This window comes from Nannobrachium achirus (genome assembly GCF_963921795.1).
Source record: "Nannobrachium achirus genome assembly, chromosome: 5".
Lineage (NCBI taxonomy): Eukaryota > Metazoa > Chordata > Actinopteri > Myctophiformes > Myctophidae > Nannobrachium > Nannobrachium achirus.
The window spans coordinates 32,163,467-32,189,942 of NC_137814.1; the positions used below are offsets into that span (position 1 = coordinate 32,163,467).

Genomic DNA, 26,476 nt, shown 5'->3' on the forward strand with positions numbered 1-26,476 from the left:
CAAATAAGCTGGTTGTGAATCCAACACCACTGAGGGTTCTATATTTTATGTTCTTGTACTATGAACAATTTATTCTATCTGAGTTCTCCAGGGACCCAGGAAGTTGGGTCATTTACAACGTGTGACCAGGTAGCGTAGGTGGGTGTTTCACTGTCTCGTTCAAACTTTATGGGGCTGTCACCAACAACTAGACCACTGTGGCACACAAAAGGTTCCGGCAATATTTGTTGAAGCAGACTCAGTTTCATTTGTCTTTCCGTGTCATATTCTACCTAAACTGAGATCTCTAAAATAAAATCACACATGAATATAAAATACCTGGACTCTCCATAGCACGGCTTAGTGTTTTGTTTGGTGAGGTAAATCACAAATCCATCTATATGTGGCACAGAGAACTATTATGTATTCACATATCTAGAGCTTCATTAATAGAAAATCCAGTCTTGTTGGACTTATTCATCAACTTCAGACTGAAGAACACACACACACACAGACACCCAACACACATTCATACATCTGACCCTTTCCATCCATACATATACACAGCATCTTCACGAAAACCCATGCACACTGACACAAATAGCCAGCGATTCCACAGTAAACAATGAAATCCATCAGATGTGAGGGTATACAGTACGCCTACACAGCGACATTGAGAAGGATTCAAATTCATGTTTCATTTATGAAGCTGTGGAGGGAGGGGCTTTCACCTGACCTCTGTTTAACCACGGGTGGACACAGGATTTCATAGCAACAGGCAGTTTTAAAGTGCCTGTCGTTTGCAGTGGCAGTATGGGTCAATGTTTACAATAGACTCTTTTGCTGTGTACATAGTGTTGGGATTGTGTAAGTACTGAGCACTTTTCTAATAAACCGTGGATAAAACATACACTACAAGGTAAATAGACTTTGTATGCACCTTTTGTGCAGTTTAACTGCAGTAAAACAGCTCTACGGTACACAGATTAGAAGCGGTATCGTGCACCTGCAGTTTTTGATTCCCTCTTCAATTAGCATGTTGTTAATCCAGTGCCGGGGCAGCCCTAATGCATTTTAATGAAGTGTTGATAAGGATCTGGGTAGTGAGACTAGCCTTTTGTTGACATAATGGTGTACTTGAGGTACATTAAATGAATAAATAATTAATCTTTCATACCTCTAGTGTGCTTCAGCTATCTATACATTTTCCTCTTGATTGAAAATGCAAGCATTCATTATCCTTTCCTTTTTTCCCTGTAAATGAGTTTTCCTGTAAACATCACTATTTGAACTGATCTGGTCGATTGTGGTTCCCAGAATTTGTTTAGCGGTTTAGACCGTCATCTCTGGCCTTGGGTTGAAACCTGTAATCTCTCAGTCTCCTGTATTTACCCTTTATTTAGCCAGGAAATGCAGAGCAATTGTATGACAGGGATGGCCCTCTTCTTAAATAAACAGTATGTGCATGTGTGCGAAATCAGTACTTTTTCCAGCACTGTGCTTGGGACAGTGGCTAATAAAAATCTGACTATGTTTCATTTTGTGCTTCTGACATTTAGATCGTCCATTTTGTTGCTTAGTCAGTGGATTGTAATTTTAATAGAGATGTGCATATAGGCATAAAATATTAATTTGTGAGGACAGACCCGATTTTCTCATGGCTGTCTGAGCTGATTTATATATGTGCCACAAAGGATAAATAATTATGGAAGTTTCTTTATTCCTGTTCTTGTCTAAATGAACAGCATTGTGCCTTCCATGTTCATCTACACCCTGAAGCCTGTACTGTGCTTTTAACTTTTCCAGTGCTGCCATTCTGGTTTCTGTGTGTCCTTCAAAAAATGAAGTGAAAATAATAAAATCCCTGCATTTTTTTCAAGTACATACCGGTAGTCAAAATAAATAGAACGAGTAAATAAATAAAAAGAATAAAAACTGACAGGGTTTACTTTCTTTTTATGGAATCCTCATTAATTTGATGCAATGAAAAATTATAACAAAAGAGTGAACTGTTTGTAGATACTTGTTTTGAACTTGTCTTTTTCTACAAATACCTGATGAGCAACAAGGTCAATGGTGTTTTCCGGTGGCGCTGCTACATTCTGGGTGTGGGACCTATCCAAAAGCTCTTTTTACACTACCTCCTGAAAGAGTAATGGCATCCTCCATTAATATTTAACAATGCTGAGTAAAACACACCACAGACCATGTGAACACACACACACACACACACACACACACACACACACACACACACACACACACACACACACACACACACACACACACACACACACAATGTAGCGTGGCAGCAACAAGGCAGATTAATGTCTAAAAACAAAGCAGACGTAATGTTTTTCCTAAGCATGACCCATGTTATACATAATTTAAATTATAAGACACAAAGAGCTCAGAGAATCAAAAGAAGCAGCACAATTTGAAACTCAATAAAAAGGACAAAACCAGGAACAACTATGTGTGTCTGCATGCGCATCAATATTCTCATATTATTATATTTCCATCTACCGTAAGCTACGTCAACCTGTACCAATCATGTCGTAGCAATCAAACCCTCATATGAAACGTGGAACTGAGAATTAACCGAGGATCATCGTTATCTCATTATCGCTTCTGTTCCCATGATGATATTTGGAAACTTTTCATGTACTGTATATGCATATATATGCATACTGTATGAGCAGCTTATGGAATACACCATGCATGTAAATGCAAGCACTGTGACAGGCACATGTTATTTGAACCCTTTTAAACCCTGGTGACCCTATTTTGTGTGTGTCGTTATACAGTAGGTAAACAATTCATAACTCTTTTGAAAATAGTAGATTTCGCACCCCTGGCGGAACTTTGCATTGGTGGAACACAGAGTACACTGAATAAACACAAAAAATACAAAATAAATACAAGCTTGGCTATTTCAAAATTAAAAAAGAGAATGAAAGAAAGAAAACTGTCATGCTTTCTCCGTTTAACAACTTCCACTGAACCTAATCCTCCTGTCCATTTCCACACTGCTGAGTGTCCTAATCCTGCACAAGTAATGCTTGATGTACAGTATACTACATCTCTCTGTGGTATCTCTTGCCAAAAAGAACTGATCTCAGAAAATCTCTTTTCGGCAAGCGCCTACAGAGTACAAAGTAGGCTTAAGGACATATGTGATTCAATATAGAGTAGAAGGAGAGAGGAGAGCAGTTTAGAACAGTGGTTCTCAACCTGTGGGTCGGGACCCCAAATTATTTTGGGGGGTCCCCAGATGATTAACTTAATGTGCAACATTGTTTTCTCACTCAACAGTATGTATAGAGGTTATCTGCACATTTCTTTGACAATTTAGGGAAGTTTTAATAGTAATAGGCCTACCTCTAAAATGACAAATTAAACATTGGCCAAATTGTCAAATATTACAAGCAGAAATAGTGAAAATAGCCGATCTACATGCTCACAACGCCTCGCAACACGAGGCGTTGTGAGCATGTAGATCGGCTATTTTCACAATAGAACCGTGATATACAAAATGTAATACCTCAAATCTTAGTGCTCGTCAGGGTGGGGGGTCCCCAGTTAAAATATGGTTATTTTGGGGGTCGAGGCCTGAAAAGGATGAGAACCACTGGTTTAGAACATGAGTTGGATCTGCTTTGATTTGGTCAGTGGTAGGTTTGGTTGAGCAGTGTAAATAGGACCTCCAGTCACATGCTTTGATTATCCAATGAATTCTTGTGCTTCTTGTCATCACTCAAAAAAACTAAACAAAACAATGAAGTTGTGACACATACATACATACATATATATAGGATTAATAAATAAATTGAATAAAACATGAATACAAAAATGTACCCACGCTTGGCTCAACTACATGATGATGATGATCATGATGTCATGGATTGTGTGTGTGTGTGTGTGTGTGTGTGTGTGTGTGTGTGTGTGTGTGTGTGTGTGTGTGTGTGTGTGTGTGTGTGTGTGCGTGCGTGCGTGCGCTCGCTTGCGTGCACGCATGTGTGGATACAAAATGTCCACAATGGTTTTGTGTTCATGACGTGTACAGTACGTATATCATGCCTTATGAGAAAACATCTCATTTGTAGTCTTTTCTTCACCAGCTACTCATCACAGTGTTTAAATATTGGTGCTTCAGCTAATGTAACATTTTAGATTTGTTAGTATTCTAGAATAGTAGGCTATTTCAAGACTATATGGGTATTTTAGAATAGCATTTAGAAAAAGTACAACGATAACGTACAGTAGCTTGTCTTCAAACTACTCAAGTCGTCTCAGCCAGTAAATGCTATTCTAAAGTATCTACTGTCCTGAAATGCTTTACTAAAATATCGATATAATATAATGCCAAACAACAACGCTATGAAACTGATTTTTGGCTAGCTGAGGGAGAAAAACTAGCAAACTCTTTTGAACAAACTGGCAAAATATAAATAAAAAATAAAAAGTTAAGGTATGTCAACTTGTTGATCCATAACTACAACAGCTAATTAGTGTCCAAACATCCTCAGGTGCTTCTCACTCGTCCTTGTCCTTTAAGGGTGTCCACACACACACTCGCACGCACGCATGCACGCACGCACGCGAGCACGCACGCGCGCGCGCACACACACACACACACACACACACACACACACACACACACACACACACACGACATTGAATTCAATACACTAGAGTTTTAGTTTTTTGTTGTGTTTTTTTTTCTGAAAAACATTTGTATGTTGTGTGAGAGGACTGTACATCCTGGTGGTACTGTACTGTACTGTACTGTACTGTACTGTACTGTACTGTACTGTACTGTACATTGTTTAATTTGGCTGAGATGGTTGACTGCCTGTCTTCTTTGCCGTCTCTCCTTTAAGCCCATCTCCTCTCTGTCTCCACTGTGATCCATTCACCTCTCATAGTGTTTTTTTTTCTTGCTTCTGCACCATCCCATTTCACGCTCTCCTCTCCTCTCCTTCGGGTTTCTCGTGTTCTTTTCCGCCCGTCATGTTCCTGTCATCCCTTTGTGCTTTGATCTACACGTTCTCCTTTACTTGCTCTCTTGTCCACTCCTCTCTGCTTTGACCCCAGAAACCAGTATGATTGTACGGCCAGGTTTATGAGGCTGGACAGGTTTATAGTTGAACTGAGCTGCCAGGAAGCTTTTTCTTGGCCTTGTGTATACTGTATGTTTTTCGTTTTGTTTGTTAAATATTTGCAGGCTAGAGAAGGACTAGCCAAAGTCTCTTCATCTTCCCCATCTCTCTCTCTCTCTCTCCCTCTCTCTCTTTCTGTAGCTACCCGTCCTAGACAAACCAAGTTGACCTTATTTCATTTATCCAGAAATGACACGATGACTATGTATAGATGCTACTTCATCAAGACGAGTCGTTTAAGACAAGGCTTTATATAATTCATAGGCAAACTATCCAGTTGTCCAATTATCCAGCCATCAGCGAGAAGGATCCCGGTCCTCTGAACAAAAGTGGAAGTTCAGACAAATCCTTTTTGGCACTAGGAGAACACAGCTGATGATGACACAGAATGTTTGAATGCTGATTGTGATGTAAGTGCCCACTCCCCTTGTTCTAACTGGTGAGATCCATCACATTACTGAAAGTCTGAAACCGGCATGGCCCAATGTTCTGCTGCTAGGCTACTACTACATCACACAGAAGAGCTAAAGTCTCTATCTCTCTCTCTCTCTCTCTCTCTCTCTCTCTATCTCTCTCTCTCTCTCTCACTCTCTCTCTCTCTCTCTAGAGATACTATCTCAGCATTTGTAACAACTATACCACAAAGGAGAAGGAATTGCTGTACTGTATGTAAACCCGGTCGTGGTCCATGATACCTGGTATGGCATTGGTGACACGTATTGCGTGTCACAATGAGCCAACATGGGCAGTCTACGTGGAGCACTTCCAAGACTTTGGTGACACAGAGGCGTGCTCATTTTGTCAGCAACAGATCCAACCTCAGCAAATGCTTGTCAATGTAACTTTTGCCAGATTCAAGTAAGCCTTTAAAGCATTCCGTTTTTGTGCCTTTATTTCTTACTGTGCAATTCTCCCTGACAAGCAGTTGTGAAAACGACAACAACAATAGACTGGCCACCTCCTTCACAAGAAGAAGAAACACAGCCAGACTTTTGCTAATGCTCTCCTTTGTTAATCAAAACTAGCCTCATGTGTGTGGACTAATGCAGAGAGACAAATGGGACTCGGGGTTGCTGTGGTAGTGGTGGGGAGTGGTGGGGTTTTTGATGAGTAAGAGAAGGAAAGAAGCAGAAAGCAGCAAGGGTTAAAACCTATTGCCATAGTCCGTGTTGCTGTTCATTTGTTGAGAGGACGGCCCTCCAACAAATGCAAGTGTTTCCATTCCCCCACTGTACAGGGGATCTGATGATGTCAGGATCAGACTACAACGTGGTCTCGTACTCTAACCTCTCCTGCACAAGAGCATCGTCTTTGTACTGCAGCCGCGGCGGACTCGGGGAACAGTCAATGGCCAGGATCGCCTTCCGTATACTCCTGTCCAGCACATGGCGCTCCCAAGCCGGGTAGCGGTTACGACAGAGGTCAATCTTGATGACGGTCTCATCGAGGCGGGGAGCACGAGAGGAGGGCGTGGAGGGGGCCGTGGGACGCACCTGGAACACCGGCATGCACCCGTCCCGCTCGGAGTACTTCCCTGCGTCGCGCTCCAGCGTGGAGGAGCCGCCGCGGTTGGAGCGCAGGGAGTTGGTGGCACCGTCTGGCGGTAGCATGGAGAACTGCGCCGTGGGGTCCATGAGGTCGAGGGCCTGGCCGCTGGGGGAACGTCCGAAGCGCGGGCCGTTGGGGTGGAAAAAGGCATAGTACATTAGCATGAAGACCACACCGGTGAGGAAGCTGCTGAAGATGACACAGAGTGCGGGTACAGCGAAGGCGTCTGTGTTGTAGGGGGAGCGGTAGACGTACCACAACGCACTCAAAGCCGCGTTCTCCACCAAGATGACCAGGTAGTATATGAAGAGACGGCACCTGCCACAGACGGATTATAAGACCATTATAAGAAGAAAATGAATCAATGGCCTGCTAGCTACATGTACTGTACCTATCTACATGACATTAGACTGAGAAAGAGATATCGGTGTAGCTAGCTAGCTAATGTTAATTTAATATGCAGAGATGGACCTGGGTCTTTTATAATGCATAAGGGTTCATTCCTTAAACTCTCAGTAAAATGAACACTCTGGATTTTCCTGTATACTCTGTATCAAGCACGTTATTGGACTGATGATGTTTTCTACTCTTAAATTATGGATTGTTTGTTTGTGTTTTTATCAAAAAAATGTCTATTTTGAGTGTTTGGATTTTTAAGTATGGCATTACATAATGGTATAACAAACTTTCCAAGACGAGTGAACAAACAATCTGATTCTCAAATTAATTGTTGACTGTCCAAATAATGTACACTTTATTGCCAATCAGTACTAGCAACAAAAAAAAAAGGTATGAAATTCAATGTAACTAACTGCTCTCAGATCAAATGCTATTATCCTCCCACATCTGTGTGTTAAGTGTACTAACCACCAGGTCACCGCAGGGTACAGTGAGTTTAAATGGATTTCATGTTCACATTGTTTGAGTCGAGCATAGACCATGAATACTTTTAATCAAGAAACGTTTCTTGAAATAATAATAAAATAAAATATCAAATTCAATGTGGATTTGCAAGGTATTCAACAGACATATTCAGTACATTTTATCTCACTGTCAGCATTACCTAAACTCAATCAGTCAAATGTAGATTTTTCATGCTATAAGAAGAAACATTCATGTGTTTCAGAAGTTTAATTCATAGATAGATGCTTATTTATCACTGGTACATCAATACAATAGTAAGGCCTATTTTACGCTTATTGTAGTTGTGCACCGGTGTCACAGATCTACAGTAGATGCTCACTTGTAGATCGGCTATTTTTGGTGTTAGGCACAATGCGCAAGGCTATAAATCCAAAAAAAGACGTCATGGGGAACACCAAATTTGGATTGAAAGCTGATAGTTTGTGGTGATCCACGATCACCCATGTTTTTAAACTTGGCAAACACAAACAATCTTTGCACACTCCTGTGTTTTTTCAGCCAAATATTGCAGCGAATTTCAGAGAACGCAAATAAAAAAATCAACCTCACGTTATGTGAGTCACGTTTGCACACTGCCGCCCGCTTCGTATTTATTTTCGGACCAGGGTTGATTTTTTTTTCTAGATTTTTGCAACTGATTTTCACCTCTCTCTCCCCTTGGCCTGACAAACGTTTTGGCGGATTTCGGATTTCCAATACGCAACAAAAAAATCGCAGCAGTGTGCAACCAGCTTAAATGGGAAAACACAACAGAGCAGAGACCAGCATCCTCCTCACCTTGTCCTCCCTTCCTTGACGTTGAACCAGGAGAAGATGTAGATGATGCCCACCACCATGTCGAACACAATCTCCTCCCACTTGGTGATGCAGAAGTCCGTCTCGCAGTGGACGATCCAGAAGGTCATGATGCACCAGTGCAGCACGATGAAGATGCCAAAGTAGAGCTGGAACACGGAGGCGAACAGGGCGAAGGTGATGACGCGCGCCGCGATGGTGAAGAAGTGCCAGCAGAACTGAATGATGACGGCCAGGTAGGTGACGGGCTTCTTGTCGTCCCGGGAGTCACGCAGGGCCTTCTGGTAGGACGCCAGGGCCCACGCCAGGGACACCAGGGAGGCTGCCGCCGTCATGCCTGAGGCAAAACACACGTATTAGACCCAATTCTACAAAATTGTCTTCTAAATCCAAAAGGTTTTCTATGATCAGTGGTTCTCAAACATTCCCACATAGAACCCACGTGGGCTAGCCCAAGTGGTTCCCACCTGGGTCCCATATAAATTTGCCGAGGTGGGGCCCACCCAGAGCCCATGTAGAACCCACGTTGAGCATACGTGGGCTAGCCCAAGTGGTTCCCACCTGGGTCCCATATAAATTTGCCGAGGTGGGGCCCACCCAGAGCCCATGTAGAACCCACGTTGAGCCCACGTGGGCTAGCCCAAGTGGTTCCCACCTGGGTCCCATATAAATTTGCCGAGGTGGGGCCAACCCAGGGCCCATGTAGAACCCACGTTGAGCCCACGTGGGCTAACCCACGAGGGACCCTTGTGGAAACCGCGGACATTCCCAGATGGGGCCCATGTAGGGAAGCCCAACTCATACCCATGCGGGACCCATGTGGGCGTGCTGGCTGGGTTATGAGTAAAATTAACAAGTGTTAGGCTGCGGATCCCCATCTCAAAATATGTTGTTCCAGGGACCCTCAGAAGCAAAGATTTGAGTTAAAAATGTTGCTTTAGAAATATATATTCAACATTTTTGCACAAAAATTATTCTTCAAAAATAGCAGATCTACAAGCTCATAGCGCTATGTATGAGCTTGTATATCTGCTATTTTTGAATAGCTAAAGTACAGTACAAAATAATGGTTAAAGTGGTTCAAATCTACAATAAAGTGACACAGATGCCAGGTCTAAATGGGTTAAAAATGTGATCACGATTGACACGTGGCTGTGGTCTTTACATAATGTCTAATTACTTGTTTTCAGACAATCACCACGGAACTCGGCATTATGACCCATGTTAGGAACATTCTCAACAAATGCCACGTAAATCCACCAAAAGGGTGGCTGACTGCCACACATGTCACCGTCAGAATACAAAGATTATTGTTGGTGGCGAGGGAGGGTTATCATGCCAGATACGCATAACATAGTTAGTCTGAAATCGAGGTTGGATTGTCTAGCATCACAGCCTCTTTAGTCAACTTCGGAAAAAATGGTATAACCCTTTACCCCATTTAGGCCTAGAATTAGAAGGATTCAAAAGACACTTATAGAATCGGGTCAAAATTCTAATGTTCACGACTTTTCAAAAATAGCAGATCTACGAGCTCGCAGCGCGGCACTCGGTGCCGCGCTGTGAGCTTGTATATCTGCTATTTTTCAATAGTTAAAGCATAAAATAATGATACACAAAATGTGTACCCGTTCTAAATGGGTTAATTAAACTGTTGCTTAACCTGCCAATTCACAGTAACTAACGTATTTTGTGAATATAAATACTGTCATTATCCCACTGTGTGCACTGGTGTAGGCTTTAGTTGCCTTCCCATTCAACTAGATGAAGAAAGATATTTTGCTGTGCTGAATTACATTCATTTACTCATGCAGCATCTTTTTCCACGTACTATTAAATATTTCTCCCACTCAGTATGTTCACACATTCAAACACATCTCACATACACATAATGTAAATGTGCCAGCAGACTGTCCCTAAAAATAGTATGTGCTTTAGGCGATGAGCTGGCACAGACCCACAACGGAATTCTGTCTTTTTATTACTCTCTCTGTCTCTCTCTGTCTCTCTCTCTCTCTGTGTGTGTGTGTGTGTGTGTGTGTGTGTGTGTGTGTGTGTGTGTGTGTGTGTGTGTGTGTGTGTGTGTGTGTGTGTGTGTGTGTGTGTGTGTGTGTGTGTGTGTCTCTCTCTCTCTCTCTCTCTCTCTCTCTCTCTCTCTCTCTATATATATATATATATATATATATATATATATATATATCCCTTTTGTTGGCAGTTCAGCAGGTCCATTGCCAGCACAGTAGATCTTCTCCTTCAACTACATTTCCCAGGTCCCATGTGAAATGTGGGCCCAGCCGACTTCCACTCCTGTTGACCCCAGGGCTCCACCGGGCGCGTCGAGCGTCGCGTCAACGTCAACGCTGGGAACGCTCCCGTTTTAATCAATGAAGGGTGCTCCACTGCCGACGGCGACGTCAACGTCGGACGCTCCGGTGACGGCGTCCAAACTCGAAAATTGCCCCGGTTCAATTTTTTGACGGCGTCCACAACGTCCAGTCATGTATAAAATATGAATAAATGCTTTGTATATTTAAATGTAGGCTATATACGTGCGTTTCTGCTGTTGGCTATCCATTCACAAGGGTGACTAGATGTCCCAAAAATCCTAGCATATTTTTTTATGTAAATTATGTATAAATACAACAGGCTATAATCATGACAAAACAAAGTGGTCAGTGGTGCATTGCTGCTCTCTGCTGTGAACATAGTGTGCTCTATATGTTCACATTCAGGTCACAAATAGTTTTATTCCTGTTTGAAAGTGATTTTCATGTTGTTTTGGAAATGGGCTATATTGGCCATAGAATGAATACCTCAGTCACAGCCGCTGCGCTGCGGTGGAGCCGGTCGGACGTCAAAGTGACGGCGTCAATGACGGCGTCAAGACGCAGAGCAACGCGACGCCGCCAGCGGAGCCCTGGGGTGATGTGGCTAGCCATGCACTTGTAGACAGTTGTGTGGTTATGGTAAAAACTATGGTTAGTTAAGTTTTGGAATCAACTCAACCAATTGTCCTGAATTTGTTGTTATATTGTGTGTGTGTGTGTGTGTGTGTGTGTGTGTGTGTGTGTGTGTGTGTGTGTGTGTGTGTGTGTGTGTGTGTGTGCGCGCGAGTGTGCGTGCGTGCGTGCGCGTACGTGTGTGTGTGCGTGTGTGTGTGTGTGTGTGTGTGTGTGTGTGTGTGTGTTTGCATGTGTGAGTATGTGTGTGCGTGCTTGCGGTAGACAGCATCTTGCCGTAATATAGGACATGGGAGTGCTTGGAGGCCCGCTGTGGGCTGTACACTTCAAAATCCTGAGTGGTAACTTAAAGCTGAGAGTGTACTAAAGGACCAGTAAGGGTCCATTTTGAACCCTCTTGGGGTTCAATTTGGACTGAGGGCTTACAGAGTATGCATCATCACTCCCTCTTGCTGACTTGTTGTCACAGAGCGAGGAAGGTGGGAGAACTCATCTGTCAGCGTTTTGGTGTTGCAACATGATGAATTCAAGAATATTTTCTGGACCCTGGTACTCTTAACGATTTGTTGAATATAATTGATCCAGAACAGGGGTGGCAAACTCATTTCGGGCTGAGGGCCGCATTGGACGAAAGGTGACTTGATGAGGGCCGCAACGGTGCAACTGGTCACGGATCGGATGGCATGCACACTCGCGCACTTGTTCGCTCTGATTTTCTTGTCTCAGTCACTGCTATAGCTAGCAGTATAGCAGTATATCATTTTACAATTTGTGTTCATTATGAAGTAAAATAGCTACTTTCATTATTGGTATTACAGTTGCAGCCTACAAGAAATTTGGTACGAGAGGTGCTATTTGTTTAAGAAGTAAATCATTTGATAATAGAATAATTCAATTCAATACTGTCTCTGCTATAATTTGTAAATGGCTACAAAACATTTTGTTTGATGCAGGACAATAATTATTTTATTTTATTTTAAGTAATGAACAATAATGGAATATTCAGAAAATATCAGTGATAATAATACTTAAAAAATATATACATTTTTACATTTTAAAACCCTTTTTAATTATTATTTTTCAAAATGTTGAAAAATATGTTCTTTTCTTAACCCTTTAAGTGCCTATCCCGAACATGTTCGGGATATTCGGGATCAAAAACATTTTTTTATTTGCTATTTTACTTACCCCGAGCTGCTTGGAGCAACGTGGGTGGTCCCGGCTCGCCCAGCGCTCACCAACGAGAGACGCTAGATGCTCCGACGATTTATTCCATTGAAAATGGTTTAAAATAAAGTTTAGACCCCCCCAATGTTCACCCAATGTTCATTGTAGGCGGCGCGACGTATTCCAGGGTGCCTATCCCGAACATGTCCGGGATATTTAATAAAATGAATTATTTTATCGGAGGCCTCAATGAAGCCCCGGTCTAGACGTCCATCCTTGGCCGGGACTTAGACTCGGCCATCCATGGGCCGTATTCGCGCTAACGGCCAAATCGCGCCGCCCACTCCAATAATAAATCACATCTTTAGACAGGATTTTCTCCGGATTGTGTCCCCAGACCCAAAGAGAAAGTTTTTTGCGGCTGAAATAGCTTTAGATCGGGCTTCTAAAGGGGTTAGCATTTTGGCTACGTGTCAGCTAGCTTCCTCCTCTCGACACCCATAGCATTGACTGGAGTGAAAACACAAGGCAGTTGGGAGAGGGTCGACGAAAGCTATAAAGAAGGTCAATGGAGAAATTTCTGGCACTCTAGCACCCCTTGTGGCCGGATGGCACTGTATGAGTTAACATCATTTTTATGCCTAATATCTGTAATCTTATACAGTTTGGATATTGTAGGTATGTTCAGATACATTCCTAGCATTGCTGTCATCTTCAGAGAGAGAGAGGTGCTTGGCTTGCAAGCTGCTCTACAAGCCTCGGGCCGGATCATTTTGCTGGCCGGTTCCGGCCCGCGGGCCATATGTTTGACACCCCTGATCTAGAATTTTGCATTCACCATGAAGTGAGGGACCCAATATTTCATTATATCCCCCTCTTAACTACTTTCAACCTGACATCCCTATTTTAGGCATGTTGTTATAGGCAAAAACAATGCACAATGGTACATTACTGTAGGTTGGAGGTTACCTGTACAACTACATTCCTGTTAACTACAATGTATTTCAAAATTCAACTATACGATTAATCCAGAGCCTTAGATCCTTACCCTAAAATGGGTCATATTCAAGGTGACGTTCTACCATAATGTATTCCAGGAGGTCTTTCTAATTTTGTCATCTTTCAATCATAGTTGGGTCGGGATACTTGAGCCTAGCACAGACAGAGGTACCTTATTTGCAGTGTAAACACGCACACGCGCGCGCGCGCAAACACACACACACACACACACACACACACACACACACACACACACACACACACACACACACACACACACACACACACACACACACACACACACACACACTTCATTTACCGTAGTGTTCCATTAATATAAACTCTGTCCTCACTTGGGATGGGCCGATATACATTATTTTGCAGTGATAAAACACTGCAAAAACACTCTGGATTCCAAAAGGTTGACTATACAGAGTGGTTGGAAAGATCTGTCACTAGTGATTGGTTTAGAAAAAAAAGAAGATGGCCAAATGACCATTCAATCTGAATATCAGGCAAATGAGTTTCTTTCTAACCAAAGACCAAAATTGTGAGTTAGTTTAACTCTGAGATTGCAAATACAATATGCATCCTGTAAAATGGACCTAGCGTACTGTATCCGGGTCCATTTCTCCCAAAAGAAATAAACACTCATGCTTTTGCTTTAGATTTTTCACATTTATTTTGGTGCCACCTGACATTGCGTTGGAGCCCCAAGTGAGGCAGTGAGCCATTGTGGGTCGGTGCCATCTAAAGCAGAATATATTTTCAGGCATTCTCTGCAAGGAAAGCACACTCAAATACACTTCTAAAAGACAGACAGTTGCAGCAGTGAGGTTCATGCCGTGAGCGTAATAAGTACACAACATGTTACATCCAGTCACTGTCAACTGTCTTGTCAGAGACTGTAAGCACTATGTAGTTTATTAGATGCTACAGGCACAGGAAAGAGAGGGCGGATAGGGGATAAGGTGATACAAGTGTTCCATTCAGTGTGATTCAAATCCAAGGAGATGGATTATGTGATCTGATCTGGTTGAGACATCAGAACATGCGGATTGTCACACATTGTCTGTTCATTATGGACTTCATTTCAGAGGTCAATGAACTGTCTGACAATGGCATACTCGAGTTATTTGCACTTTGTATTCAGAATCAACTATTATTGTTAAGGAGCCATCAAGGCACACACTGTAGGCAACGCTGAACAAGCGAAGGTACCCGTTGTTTATGGTTGAGATTGGCAGATTTCACCCAGGTTTTTTCCTCTCACTCACGTCACTTTGTCTGCTGACCTCACTCAGCAACGAAATAAAAAGAAAATAAAGTAAAATAAAAATAAAACAATTCACAGGAGGCAAGCACTAAGCAGTGATCACCCCATGATGTGCACTGCAATGTAGTTTCAAATGCACCGCTTTTTTGAGACATGTGTGATCTTGGTAGTTTGCTCCAGGAAATCTGCCATTCTCAACAGGAAACAACGGTATGTATTGGAAAGGTTCCTTAAGGCAAAAAAGGTTGGGGACCCCTGGTGTAGGCTACTTGAACTATGTGGGAACGCCTACTGAGTGGCAAAAAACGACTTCCTGGCCATGACAGCTCATACATCCAAAAGTCCTATCTGATTGCATTCACTTTGCCACTCAATTTGCCACTCGATTTTCTACCCACTTTATGCATGCGCATACCCTCTACTGTATATGGATAATGCCCCCATGTACGCATGGGGGCAGGTGGCTAAATATGTCTTTAGACACAATAAGCCGTCAATTTCCTTTTTACTATTTACAGTAACACTACTAGCCCCTATAAGTCACATCTGCCCATGAAAGATTACAGAGCTGTCAAGTTGAAAGTGTTCTGAGAAAAATAACACCCCAATTTTACTTGTGTTGAAAAGTAGTCAAATCCTCTTTCTTATGTTGAGATGAAGAATTGTGCAGTCCATATCTGAAGGACCAGAGCTGATGGTCTGTATCTGGACTTGGCATCTGGGCACGTTCCAACTACACAAGCCTTGTTTTCCAGCAGTGCTCTTTGGGCTTGCATGCACGACGCCAAGCCTCCCTCCTTCGTTCTCCGTGTCATGCTAGTTCTGCCATCACTTTGGCGAGGGAGGGCGATCTCTTCTTGTGTCCTAGACCCGGGGTTGCATCCACACGGTGGGGACGGGGGGACAGAGCGCCGGCAGGCAGCACCTGGCGCTGGTGAAAGCTAACCTGGTGAAATGCTAACCTCTGTCCCCCCGTGGGGACCGTGGGGACCGTGGGGACTGTGGGGACGCGACCCCGGGTCGGGGATGCAAGAAGAGATCGGTCTTGCTGACTTTGGCTGCAGTTCGGGCCCCTGTCAGTGTTGTCATCTGGTATTCCCGGACTCGACCGGCAGAAGCAGACAGGGGGATTGGGGTGGACATCATAACCAAAGCCTGGGGATTTTCTCTGCATTTCATACATAGCTGTATGACATCCACTTTGTATTTGGTTCATTTATTGTTCCATATTCCTGCAGTTTGACCGGTAGGGTACACAAACAAGTTGTCTGTTTTAATAAACATCTAAATAATTGTATAACCCAACTTTCCTGCAGCCATCTTCTGTGTTTGGAGAGAACAATGAGCCTGAAACATGGATTAATTGCTCCCTATATGCACCGCTGCCATTGACTAAGAACAAGACAGCAGCAAAAGCAAAAAACAACACAACCCGGTGTAAATGCAAACAGGCGATACAATTAGCTAAGCAAAAACTAAGTAAAACAAATACATCACACTCTGCAAAACAAGGATGTGCACCGTAGAAGGTGGGACAGAATGCAGCTAGCTCTTAAGTACTCAGCTAGTCTTAAGGGTCGGCCAATCGAGAGCAGTGGGAGGAGATAAAGGTGCAATGAGCCCAAAACGTACCGTAGTTTAATTGCTCTCTCTATCTGGAGCGCTGTAGTTGGTTCATAGCAAATGACAGACGCAAAAAAGTAAAAACGAAACCACCCAGTGTAAAAGCAGGCAAAAAACAAGTAAAACTGGATACATCATCATCAGCTCAACCACAGACACCAGTGCAAGGAGTCACTCTGTAAAAATGTCCACACAAGTACAGTACAGTCCTCTGCCAGCTTCCTATCACTAATCCCTTATTGAACATGCATAAGTGTGTAATTCATTCTGAAAGTGAAACCTGTGGACCTACATTACAGTATAGATTTAGAAACATCTATAAATTAGCCAAAACTCTGTCTGTCTGTCTGTCTGTCTGTCTGTCTGTCTGTCTGTCTGTCTGTCTGTCTGACAGACAATAATCCTCTCGAAAACCTTAAGGATTGGTGGATTGGTAAGTTTTATCTATTAGTTTGGTCATTAAGGTCCAAATGCCGGAAACATTGCGAAAGAAAGTTATGGCCATTTGTATATTCACTGTCCCATCGACTTCACTATGCAGGAAAAGAAAAATATAAAAAAAAATAATAATAATCTGCTTTAAGTAGCATGTGAGGGGTCAAACTAGGGATTCTTCATGATTATGAATCCATCGCAAGCATTTGTTTTGCATGAAAAACATTCCGCGGGCTAAAAACGGCCCCACAAAACAAAATGCTGCATTCAAGTTCAGGAGAGTTTGGACAAGGCAATTCTCTTCAATGCTGCCTTCAGGTATGGCATGGAAAGGTGGCATTTGCATTTCTTTCACCACAGTAAAAACTGCATTAATGGTCTGGAGAGGGCACGTATTACACAAGGGTAAAAGGGCAGGGGCTTGAGCCCCCTTTGATGTCTATGTGTGCACGTGCCTGTGCGCGTGTGTGTGAGCGTGTGTGCGTGTGTGTGTGTGTGTGTGTGTGTGCGTGTGTGTGTGTCTGAGAGAGAGCGAGAGGGCATGTTACCTTGTACAGCCTGCAGTTTGTATGTCTGTATGATGATGCAGAGCTGCAGCACCAGTTGTGGAGCACTCTCCAGAAAAGTAGCCAGCAGGTGGAGCATGCTGACGTCGGCAAACTCATACACCATCCTCCAGTAGTAGCGCCAGCGCTCCGTCTCACCGCTCCGACGGCTGCGGATGCCCAGGTAGATAGTGTGAAAGTACCTGCGCAAACAGACAGTAGTAATGTTAACATGGCCAAATGGCACCCAATGATGGCACACAGGTGAAGAGGTTATTTGCTTGTCAGCAATATGACACAATGACAGACATATGACACGAGGTATGTGACATCTCCCTCCAGACACTGTCCCCTGTCTCTCCTATGAAATGAATAATGAATAAATAACCCTAACCCTAACCCTTGCATATGAGTTGCACAAAATAAACCCAAAGATCCTAACATAAAGCAAAAACATGTCCGTCTTTGACCACTGCGGGGAACCAATAAATCAGCTAAAATGCTTTTTGAGTCTGAACCATTTGCGTTACATAACGATTTTCCTTTTATAGCGTAAATGGGTTAACCGTTTACATTTAATACACACACATAACGGTCGCAGGTATGATTCCAGCTCTCAGCAATGTGTCTAAGTGTCCCTGATGAAGACACTTAACCCCTACCTGCTACCCCCTCCGCACGCAGTCCTCTGTGGGCTGCACTCAGTTGGGTAAAGCTGAAAACTCAAGTTCCCCGGCCCGTGAGATATGGTAGGTATAAAAAATATAAAAGGTAAAGATTGCAGCTGAAACAAGTGGGATTTGAATTTAGGTGGCCTGCATCATCCGTTAAAGCGGTAGATTTTTTTCAACCAATAGGTGTCACAGACACAAGGGCAGGGGTATGACCCCTAGGGGGTCCTCAGAGTTACTACAGGGGGGCCGCCAAATCTTTGTGAGATCCTCGCGTGAGGCGTTGAGAGCTTGTAGATAGATAGATAAAAAGAGCAGACCAAGTACCGAGCTATAGATCAAGTTTACAAAGTATTGACAATTCAAGTGATTAAATGTCTGAAAAAACATATATCTATCTATCTATATCTGTCTATGAATCTATCTATGAAATCTATGAATATAGGGTATAAATGGAAGAATATAGCGAGTAGAGACCACCTCCACTCAGCCACTGCTAATGTTTTACAGTAGCTATGTTGTATTCACATTCTCTTCCACACAGATTGGTTAAAATTATGTTCAAATAATAATAATAATAATGTTGTAATCATTCAAATAGATTGAATCTTTAAGCACAGCTACTCTACTTAGAATGAGTGAGAAGTCAGCAATTCAATGTCTTCCTCAAGGACACTTGAACTCAGAAGCACTTTATTGCCACATAAGCGGTGTGTTCTGTGTACAATTACCGTAACAACACGTAATGGACATGAAGTGCAACAAACATTACACTACACCACTGTATATTACAGAACATACACTGGACGGGACAGACGATAACCAGGGGTCATCGCTTGTGGTGAACATTTTTGTAAAAATTCTCTTTTTGCTACGGACAAAATGAGTGGACAAACACAATGACAAGAGCTAGCCATACATAGTGCCATAGTAAATCAGTGTCATACATATTCTGAAGAAAAGGTGGAGACTGTCATCCAGCAATAGTTGTATTAATTGACTATTAAATAATTGTACTTACCGTAAGTTAACTGAATTAATAAGTCAATTTGTGTGTGGTGTTTTCCTCTGCTGGTACTGTATTTAAAGTTATGCAACACACTCACACACATATTATTGTTCACCCACTCACTCATTAAACATTCCTCTCTAAGTTGTCACCAATTCAAAGTTAAGTGCCTCATTGAACATTGTATTTCAGCCAGGCAATGCCCTTTTTATTGACTGAATAGAGGAAGAGGGCAGAATGGTGCTAGCGTGTATGTGCGATTGTGCGTGCATGTGTGTGTGTGTGTGTGTGTGTGTGTGTGTGTGTGTGTGTGTGCGTGCGTGCGTGCGTGCGTGCGTGCGTGCGCGCACGCGCGCGCCTGTGTGTGTGTGTGTGTGTGCATGCCTGCGTGCGTGTGCGTATGCGATTATGTGGAAGCTCTCTGGTTTACAGAGGTAGCTTTTCGAGTTTAAAACGATGCATGAACTTTTCTTTATTCCACAACATGTATGATTCTCTAGTGACCACGACTTCCCTGCCCTTGCGAACTTCCCACCCATGAAAACAGCAAATTGAGTTCATTGGCATGTCCAGCCAGGCCAGCCCAGAGGCTCAGTGGAAGAACTGAACCCCAGTCTCCACAGTGGTGGGCAGATACTTTACTCCTGTACACTGATTTAGTAGTTTCTAATATTCCCAAAATATTGACCAAACTGTCCAAAATCACAGGAACACCACAGTAATACATTTATCATGTAGGCCTCACAAATATTTAACAAGCTGTCAAATATCAGTAACGTTTCTCGGGCTGTCGGGCAATGTTGTTTTTTCCACTTCTTCTCCAATGTCTATGACCAGAATATTGATTTGGTTTTGACGCTACATAGCAGAGACTATGCATCTGTTTTACAGAAAAGTCCTTCATCTGATAGCACTTCTATTACACAGCAGTGGCTGTGTACTCATCCACCACTGATTTGGAAATGCTCAGTTCAAAAAAAGAAATTAGCAACACAAAACCTTATCTCAAGACCAGGCAGTGGCAGTAATTTGTGTGGTAGCATCCTAATTTGTTGATACAAAAACGAGACAAAGGGAAATTGCCGACTCAGCATGAAGCATAGCAGACGAGTGGCGGGCGGGGCAAGGCCAATGTGCACTTTTCATTACGTTTAAGAGCAGTGGACTGCACTGCGCTCAGAGCAACAGCATAGGCCTGCCAGTAATTTCCTCAGCGTCATGCAAGAAAAGCCATGGAAATGTATTGTCCAAAATGATGTCCTTGTGCAGAAGGAGAGTCAAATAACAAATCTATTGTACCTAAAACCATTAAGACGGCCTAAGTACGCGAACACACATAGCTGTAACAAGAAAAAAAAAGTTGATGTCAGAGACCACTGAATTTAAGTCATGGCCCCTCATTTCAAACGATTCAATATTAGGGACCCCAATATGAAAAGATTGTTTGATTAAAGGACAACTTTGTTTTTTTTACAATAAGGGTTCATATTTTAGGTTGTAATTAGAGAAAAAAAAAAGATGAGTGTTAAAATGTTTTCATTTACTGTACATGGGCATGCGTACAAGTGGCTAAATATGTATATTTAGACACAATAAGCCCATTCCCAAGATGCACTTTCTTAGGCAGATGTGATTTATGGGGGCTAGTAGTCTTACTGTAAATATACTGTAAATCGACAGCATATTGTGTCGAAAAACACATATTTAGCCACTTGTACGCATGCCCCCACCCAATGAAATCAAAATCACTAAAACAATAGAAAGCAGTAAATGAAAACATTTTAAGACTCATCTTTTCTTTTCTCTAATTAAAATCTAAAATAAGAACACCTTTAAATATTGTATTACGGTATAATTGTCTCAATGTCATAGCTGTATAAGAATATTGAAACAATCGTTTCAAGTGAGTTAAATTGTAGTTCAATTAAACTACGCCCTTGTTTGACTGGGGACCCCCTGGAACCGGTGGGCTTCAGACCCCGTTTTGAAAACCACCAAACTGCTATAGCATCAATGTACATATGGCCACTGTGAACACACATGTAAAACATTGATTTCTCAGTCACATTATTTTTGTTTGGAGTTGACCAGTGTTGAGCATTCCCCCCTAACAGGTTTTTCACATGAAAAAGTAATGCTGCGGATCAATATAAACTAGCATAAAATTGATTTCTGACAGAGAATTAAATAAACATTCCTGTGCAGATCTGCAACAGCCCTCTTTATACAAGACATTCAGACACTAGTCTCGCATTGCCAGACGATTGGATATCTCCGCCTATCTCCGACTACCAATCGTCCGAATACATTTAAATTAATTGTAGGAGCACCCGGCGAAGGCAACAGCCCTGTTTTTGCCTCCACCCAGATTAGGAAGGACCACCTCTGTCCTTTTCATTGGTTTTTGTTACCACCCACCTCTAGCCCAGATACCAGTGGTCCGCAAACCTTTTCAAGGACCCTAAATTGACACTTATTAGCCCGCAGACCCCCATTTGAAAAGATATGCCAGGGGCCCCCATAAAAGAAGATTTTTATGGCTCAGCAGTGATTCCCAACCATTATAACCATAAATTCAAGGACCCCCAGTTTAGCATGCATTTTAGGCTACAGACCCCCATTTAATGGCATTTCCTTCTCTGAGACGCCAATTGTTATTGTAAAATCAATGTACAAATGGAACCAAATGGACCAGTTAGGGTCCATTTGGTTCCATTTGTACGCTCTCTGAGTTACATTCACATAATGGTCCATTTGGTTCCAAACTATCATTTAGCTGGGGACCCCATGGAACTCCCTCAAGGACCCCACTTTGAGAACCAATGCCATATACAATAGAACGCCACTATGAGTAGGCAGAAATCTGGCTAGTGGCTATGTGATACTACTCGTACACTGAGCCTTTTATAGCCTACCGTATACTTTGTTGTATGATGGCGTCACACGTCAAAAATAGCCAATCTACTAGCTCATAATGCATCGCACTGTAGATCTGCTACTTTCTGCGAGTGACATCATTGTACTCACACCTACAGTATGTCGTTACACCACAGCAACCATGCACATAAGTCGCAGATGTCTGTGAATACCCAAATCTGATGTGAACACGCCTGCAGTCCGAACAAAGCCTATAAATGCTGCCCCAGTCTAATTACAAACGACAGCTGTCCACATTGTCATATTACAATTGACAGCTAGCTAGTTAGCCCATCTGGCATCTCTATCCAGGCAGCAACATTTTAGTTCTCTGTTTTATAAAAAAAATAAAAATAAATCGAGCATTGTGAACTATCTCACTATCCATAAACTTTCCCCAAGTTGCTATAAGTGAACGGGTAGAGAGGCCGGGAATTGGAAGGTCACCGGTTCAACCCTCAGCTCACCCAGTGTATGCGTAGAAGTGTCCCTGAACAACTGAACAAGGCACTTAACAAATGTCACGTGATTAGGATTTACTGTAGGAAGGATTCAAAACATTTCATTACTACCAAACTCGAATTCTACTCAACGTCTGACATAAGGCACCCAAGGGCTCCAATCTGACATTAGACCCTAAAAATCCACTCATATGGCAATTTTTCTGCAGTATTTTCTAAACCCAAATAACCAGGTGATAAATCCGGCTGCAGCCTGGGCCAAAGCAGTAGCTTCTATTCAGCTGCTGTCTGCTTCAGACATAAATGTCACGCCGGTCTGTAAATTGTAGTCCACTAACGGTCGGATCGATAGTACCAGATACACTATAAGAGTCTCCATTTTACACTCACGTGTTAAGTGGTGAATATGGCCAAGCTATAAAAAGCATATGAGTGTTCACAACCTGCTCTTTCTCTCTCTTTGAACCTTGCATTCTGTGTCTCTCTCTCTCTCTCTCTCTCTCTCCCTCTCTCTCTATCTCTCTCTGTCTCGGTCTCTGTCTCTCTGTCATCCATGTATCAGTTCTGTCTCACTGTCTCCCACAATCAATTCTCTCTCTTTCTCACTTAATATAGCCTTTTTTATTGTAATTTCTCTCTCTCTCATTTGTGCTTTCATCCTTCAGGTGGATTAATATTTATACCTTGTTGAAGGGCCACATCATACGATGAAAACATTACGTGTTTTCAAGAAAACTCAGGGACTAAGCATTGGTTCGACCTCCCGTTGGTCCGACCACAGTTAGGGTTAGGGTTAAGGTTAGCTCTGGTCCAGAGCATCAGCTGCACTTACGCTCTGACAGGCGGCTGCCTCAAAGACTAGACCAGGATTTCTCTACCCCTACGAGGGCTGAACTTCATTCAAAATAAACAAAACTACTTCGCTACTCACCTAACCAAAGGTAGTTTTATGTTGTTGAAAGTCTATTCTCCGCGGTGGGAAACCTCTCAGCACCCCACCCACTCTGTAAAATACATAATTGTTATCATGAAATAAAATGCACCCACCCCAAGCCACCACAGACACAACCCGGAAATAAGCGGCGGTCGAGTTGGATCGAGTTGGATGCGTTTTATTTCATGACAAGAATAATGTATTTTACAGAGTGGGTGGGGTGCTGAGAGGTTTCCCACCACAGAGAATAGACTTTAAACAACGCAAAACTATCTTTGGTTAGGTGAGTAGCGAAGTAGTTTTGTTTATCTTGACTGAAGTAGAGCCCTCGTAGGGGTAGAGAAATCCTGGTCTAGTCTTTGAGGCAGCCGCATGTCAGAGCGTCTCTGGACCAGAGCCAGGTCAAGGTTAGGTTTAGGTGGTCGGACCAACGGGAGGTCGAAACAATGCCATGTTACCACTCTCTCTCTGCCTCTCCATTCCTCACATTTCCCCTCTTTTGCCCCCGACCCCCCACTCCCTCTTCAGATCCCCGCCGTCTCTTGCAGGAGTTGACTCAACTCAACACAGCTTTGCTTTTTAGAAGGAGAGAGAAATAGAGAGAGGTGACAGAGCGGAGAGAAAGGGCAGTTTGTTAATAAAGGAGAAAGAAAAAGAAATAGAGGAGAAAGAAGAAAGAGAGCCTCTCTTTTGACACTGAGTGGCGGCGACATGATGCAAGCCCTTGGAGAGACACACAGGTGCACGCGCACACACATACATACACGTAGCTAAGAACCTGCATAGCTGCAGTTTGTCCTTAAGGGTAGCATGTCTCTGAGGTAAAAGCCTCCCCTGCTAGCTCACACACTCACATATACCCATATACCGTAATGTACGCCCTACAATATATGGGTATATGTGGGGTAGGGTAATAGGACAAAGGTTGAGAAACAAAGCTACAGTATCACTATTTCTGAATAAAAGCACTTCAAGGCATATTATATCAATATGACAGGCTTAATCAACAATACACTATGTTGAAAGAGGCTATTTGGGTCATTCGAAACCTAGGCCTGTGTTCACGTGACACCCGTCAGAGAGAATTTTGTACTACAGTATTCTTTGAGACACATACGGGTATTTTGGGGCTTGGCAGAATCTGCCATTCCTTTGCCGGGTTGTGCAAAATGAAAAAGGGGTCGCCAAATATTCTAAAACTTCCGTGATTCTGCCTATAATCATATTATTTGAGACACACATCTGATTTCAAGGGAATCACGTGACTTGGATATCCCCTTCCCCTATTTGCGTGTAGGCAGGACGTGTAGGCAGAATAATTCAATGTTCCGCTTTGGGCTTTGCTTTAGAATAGCCCACCTTCTGTTTGTGTAGTTAACATTTGGGCCTGTTCTTTACAAGTACTTATAAATACATCTAAAGGTTCGGGTGGGACATCATGAATCCCTTTAATTGCGTGCTGTAGGGTGGGTGGTGGCTGATTTAAGCAGTCACATCTGGCCTGAGTCAAACTAATTAGTCTCAGAGCTGGGTGTGATGACGCACCTGTTGTGCATCAAGCTAATCGATGCACAAGGGATAGATCAGTCATCCCTGCACACACATTCAAAGAGATACAGATCCTCTGTTATGACATCTGCTTCAGCTTGTTTTTACTCTGTATATTCCCATGCGGTTATGGCAGGGTTACAACTTGGGCTTGGAAAGCAGTGTGATGTTGCATGGAAATAAAGAAACTTTGGCTGTCATCTGTTCTTCTGTACAACTGAGCCTGACCTATTCCATTCTACAAACGCCTTCTAAATCAGTTCTCAAAAGGAGCAGATGTACTGTACAAGCACAAAACGTGGCGCGACACGCTAATAAGTCTAATTGGTCCATATAAAAGACAGGGGTCAATTACAAAGATCAAAATAAAAACATAATTTTCTCCATCAAAAAAAAAAGTTTAGGTATGGAACACAAGTTTGCAATAAAAAAGTTTGATTTGATTTAATGCCATAGTCTACTGAGTAGGACTATCATACCCCCAAAAATAACACAGATGAGACGGATATTATTTACTGCACTGTAATTTATTTGTAGCAGTAGCTAGTGCACCCATGAGTGCATTTAAAGGTATTTAACATGCTTCGTTCATCTGGCAAAGTGCTCTTCATTAGCACTCTCTCCCTTCCGTTATCCAAATCAAATCCATGTATGATTCGATTTATTTAATAGCATGTATTACAAGCCTCTACGGAGTCTAAGTTTCCCTCTCTGGGGGGTGCCACATACCCTGCCTTGTCACAAAATACTGTCTACTATGATGAATTCATACAGTATTTGGCGTCATGTTATCAATCTACCTCTTCACTATATCAGGAGTAGAAAATATAATATTACACCAGTGACTTCATTGCAACAGTACAAAGGCTGCCACTGATCCCCCGTGCAAAGTGCAGAGAATTGGCATTTCTCCGCAAGCCAAAGCAAAAAGACATTTCACAAAGTGAATTTATTATGACTTCTCTGTCTGTGGCCTACATTTCTCTGCATCTAGTCTCTCTCTCTCTGTATCGGTCTCTCGTTCTCTCGTTCTCCTTTGCCGTCTTTTTCTCAGTCTCTCAACACGTTCGCGCTCCCTAGCTCTCTTGCTCTGTGAAATATCACCAGCACTTGGCAGTCATTTAGCAGCAGGCTAATGGGCTGTGAAATGAAGTTCCATTGTCGATAAAGGATTTGAAAATTAAATCTGGGCCAGGGGCATTAAGGGGACAGCCTTTTCATGGCCAGATGCACTACACACATCTCTAAGAGAGAGAGAGAGAGAGAGAGAGAGAGAGAGAGAGAGAGAGAGAGAGAGTGTGTGTGTGTGTGTGTGTGTGTGTGTGTGTGTGTGTGTGTGTGTGTGTGTGTGTGTGTGTGTGTGTGTGTGTGTGTGCGTGCGTGCGTGCGCTTATTCTTATAGTTCTACATTTATGAGGACCAATGTCCTCAGGTTAGGGTAAAGGTTATGGTCAATATGCCCAGTGGTGGAAGAAGTAGTTGCATTTTTTTATTTCAGTAAAAGTATCAATACTGCAATGTAGA

The 26,476-nt window shown here is 42.7% G+C and overlaps 1 protein-coding gene across 1 annotated transcript in view; it reads right to left on the bottom strand.

The window, feature by feature from the left end:
- Positions 1 to 4,755: 4,755 nt before the first annotated feature.
- The window catches only part of xkr4 (XK related 4), a 41,848-nt gene continuing 20,127 nt past the window's right edge, over positions 4,756 to 26,476 (bottom strand). Inside the window, exons 2-4 of the mRNA XM_080726084.1 lie at positions 17,417 to 17,616; positions 8,391 to 8,745; positions 4,756 to 7,007 (exon numbers count right to left, since the gene is read on the bottom strand). Coding sequence (XP_080582210.1) covers positions 6,404 to 7,007; positions 8,391 to 8,745; positions 17,417 to 17,616 — 1,159 coding nt within the window. The 3' untranslated portion in view covers positions 4,756 to 6,403. The remainder of the gene's footprint in view (positions 7,008 to 8,390; positions 8,746 to 17,416; positions 17,617 to 26,476) is intronic.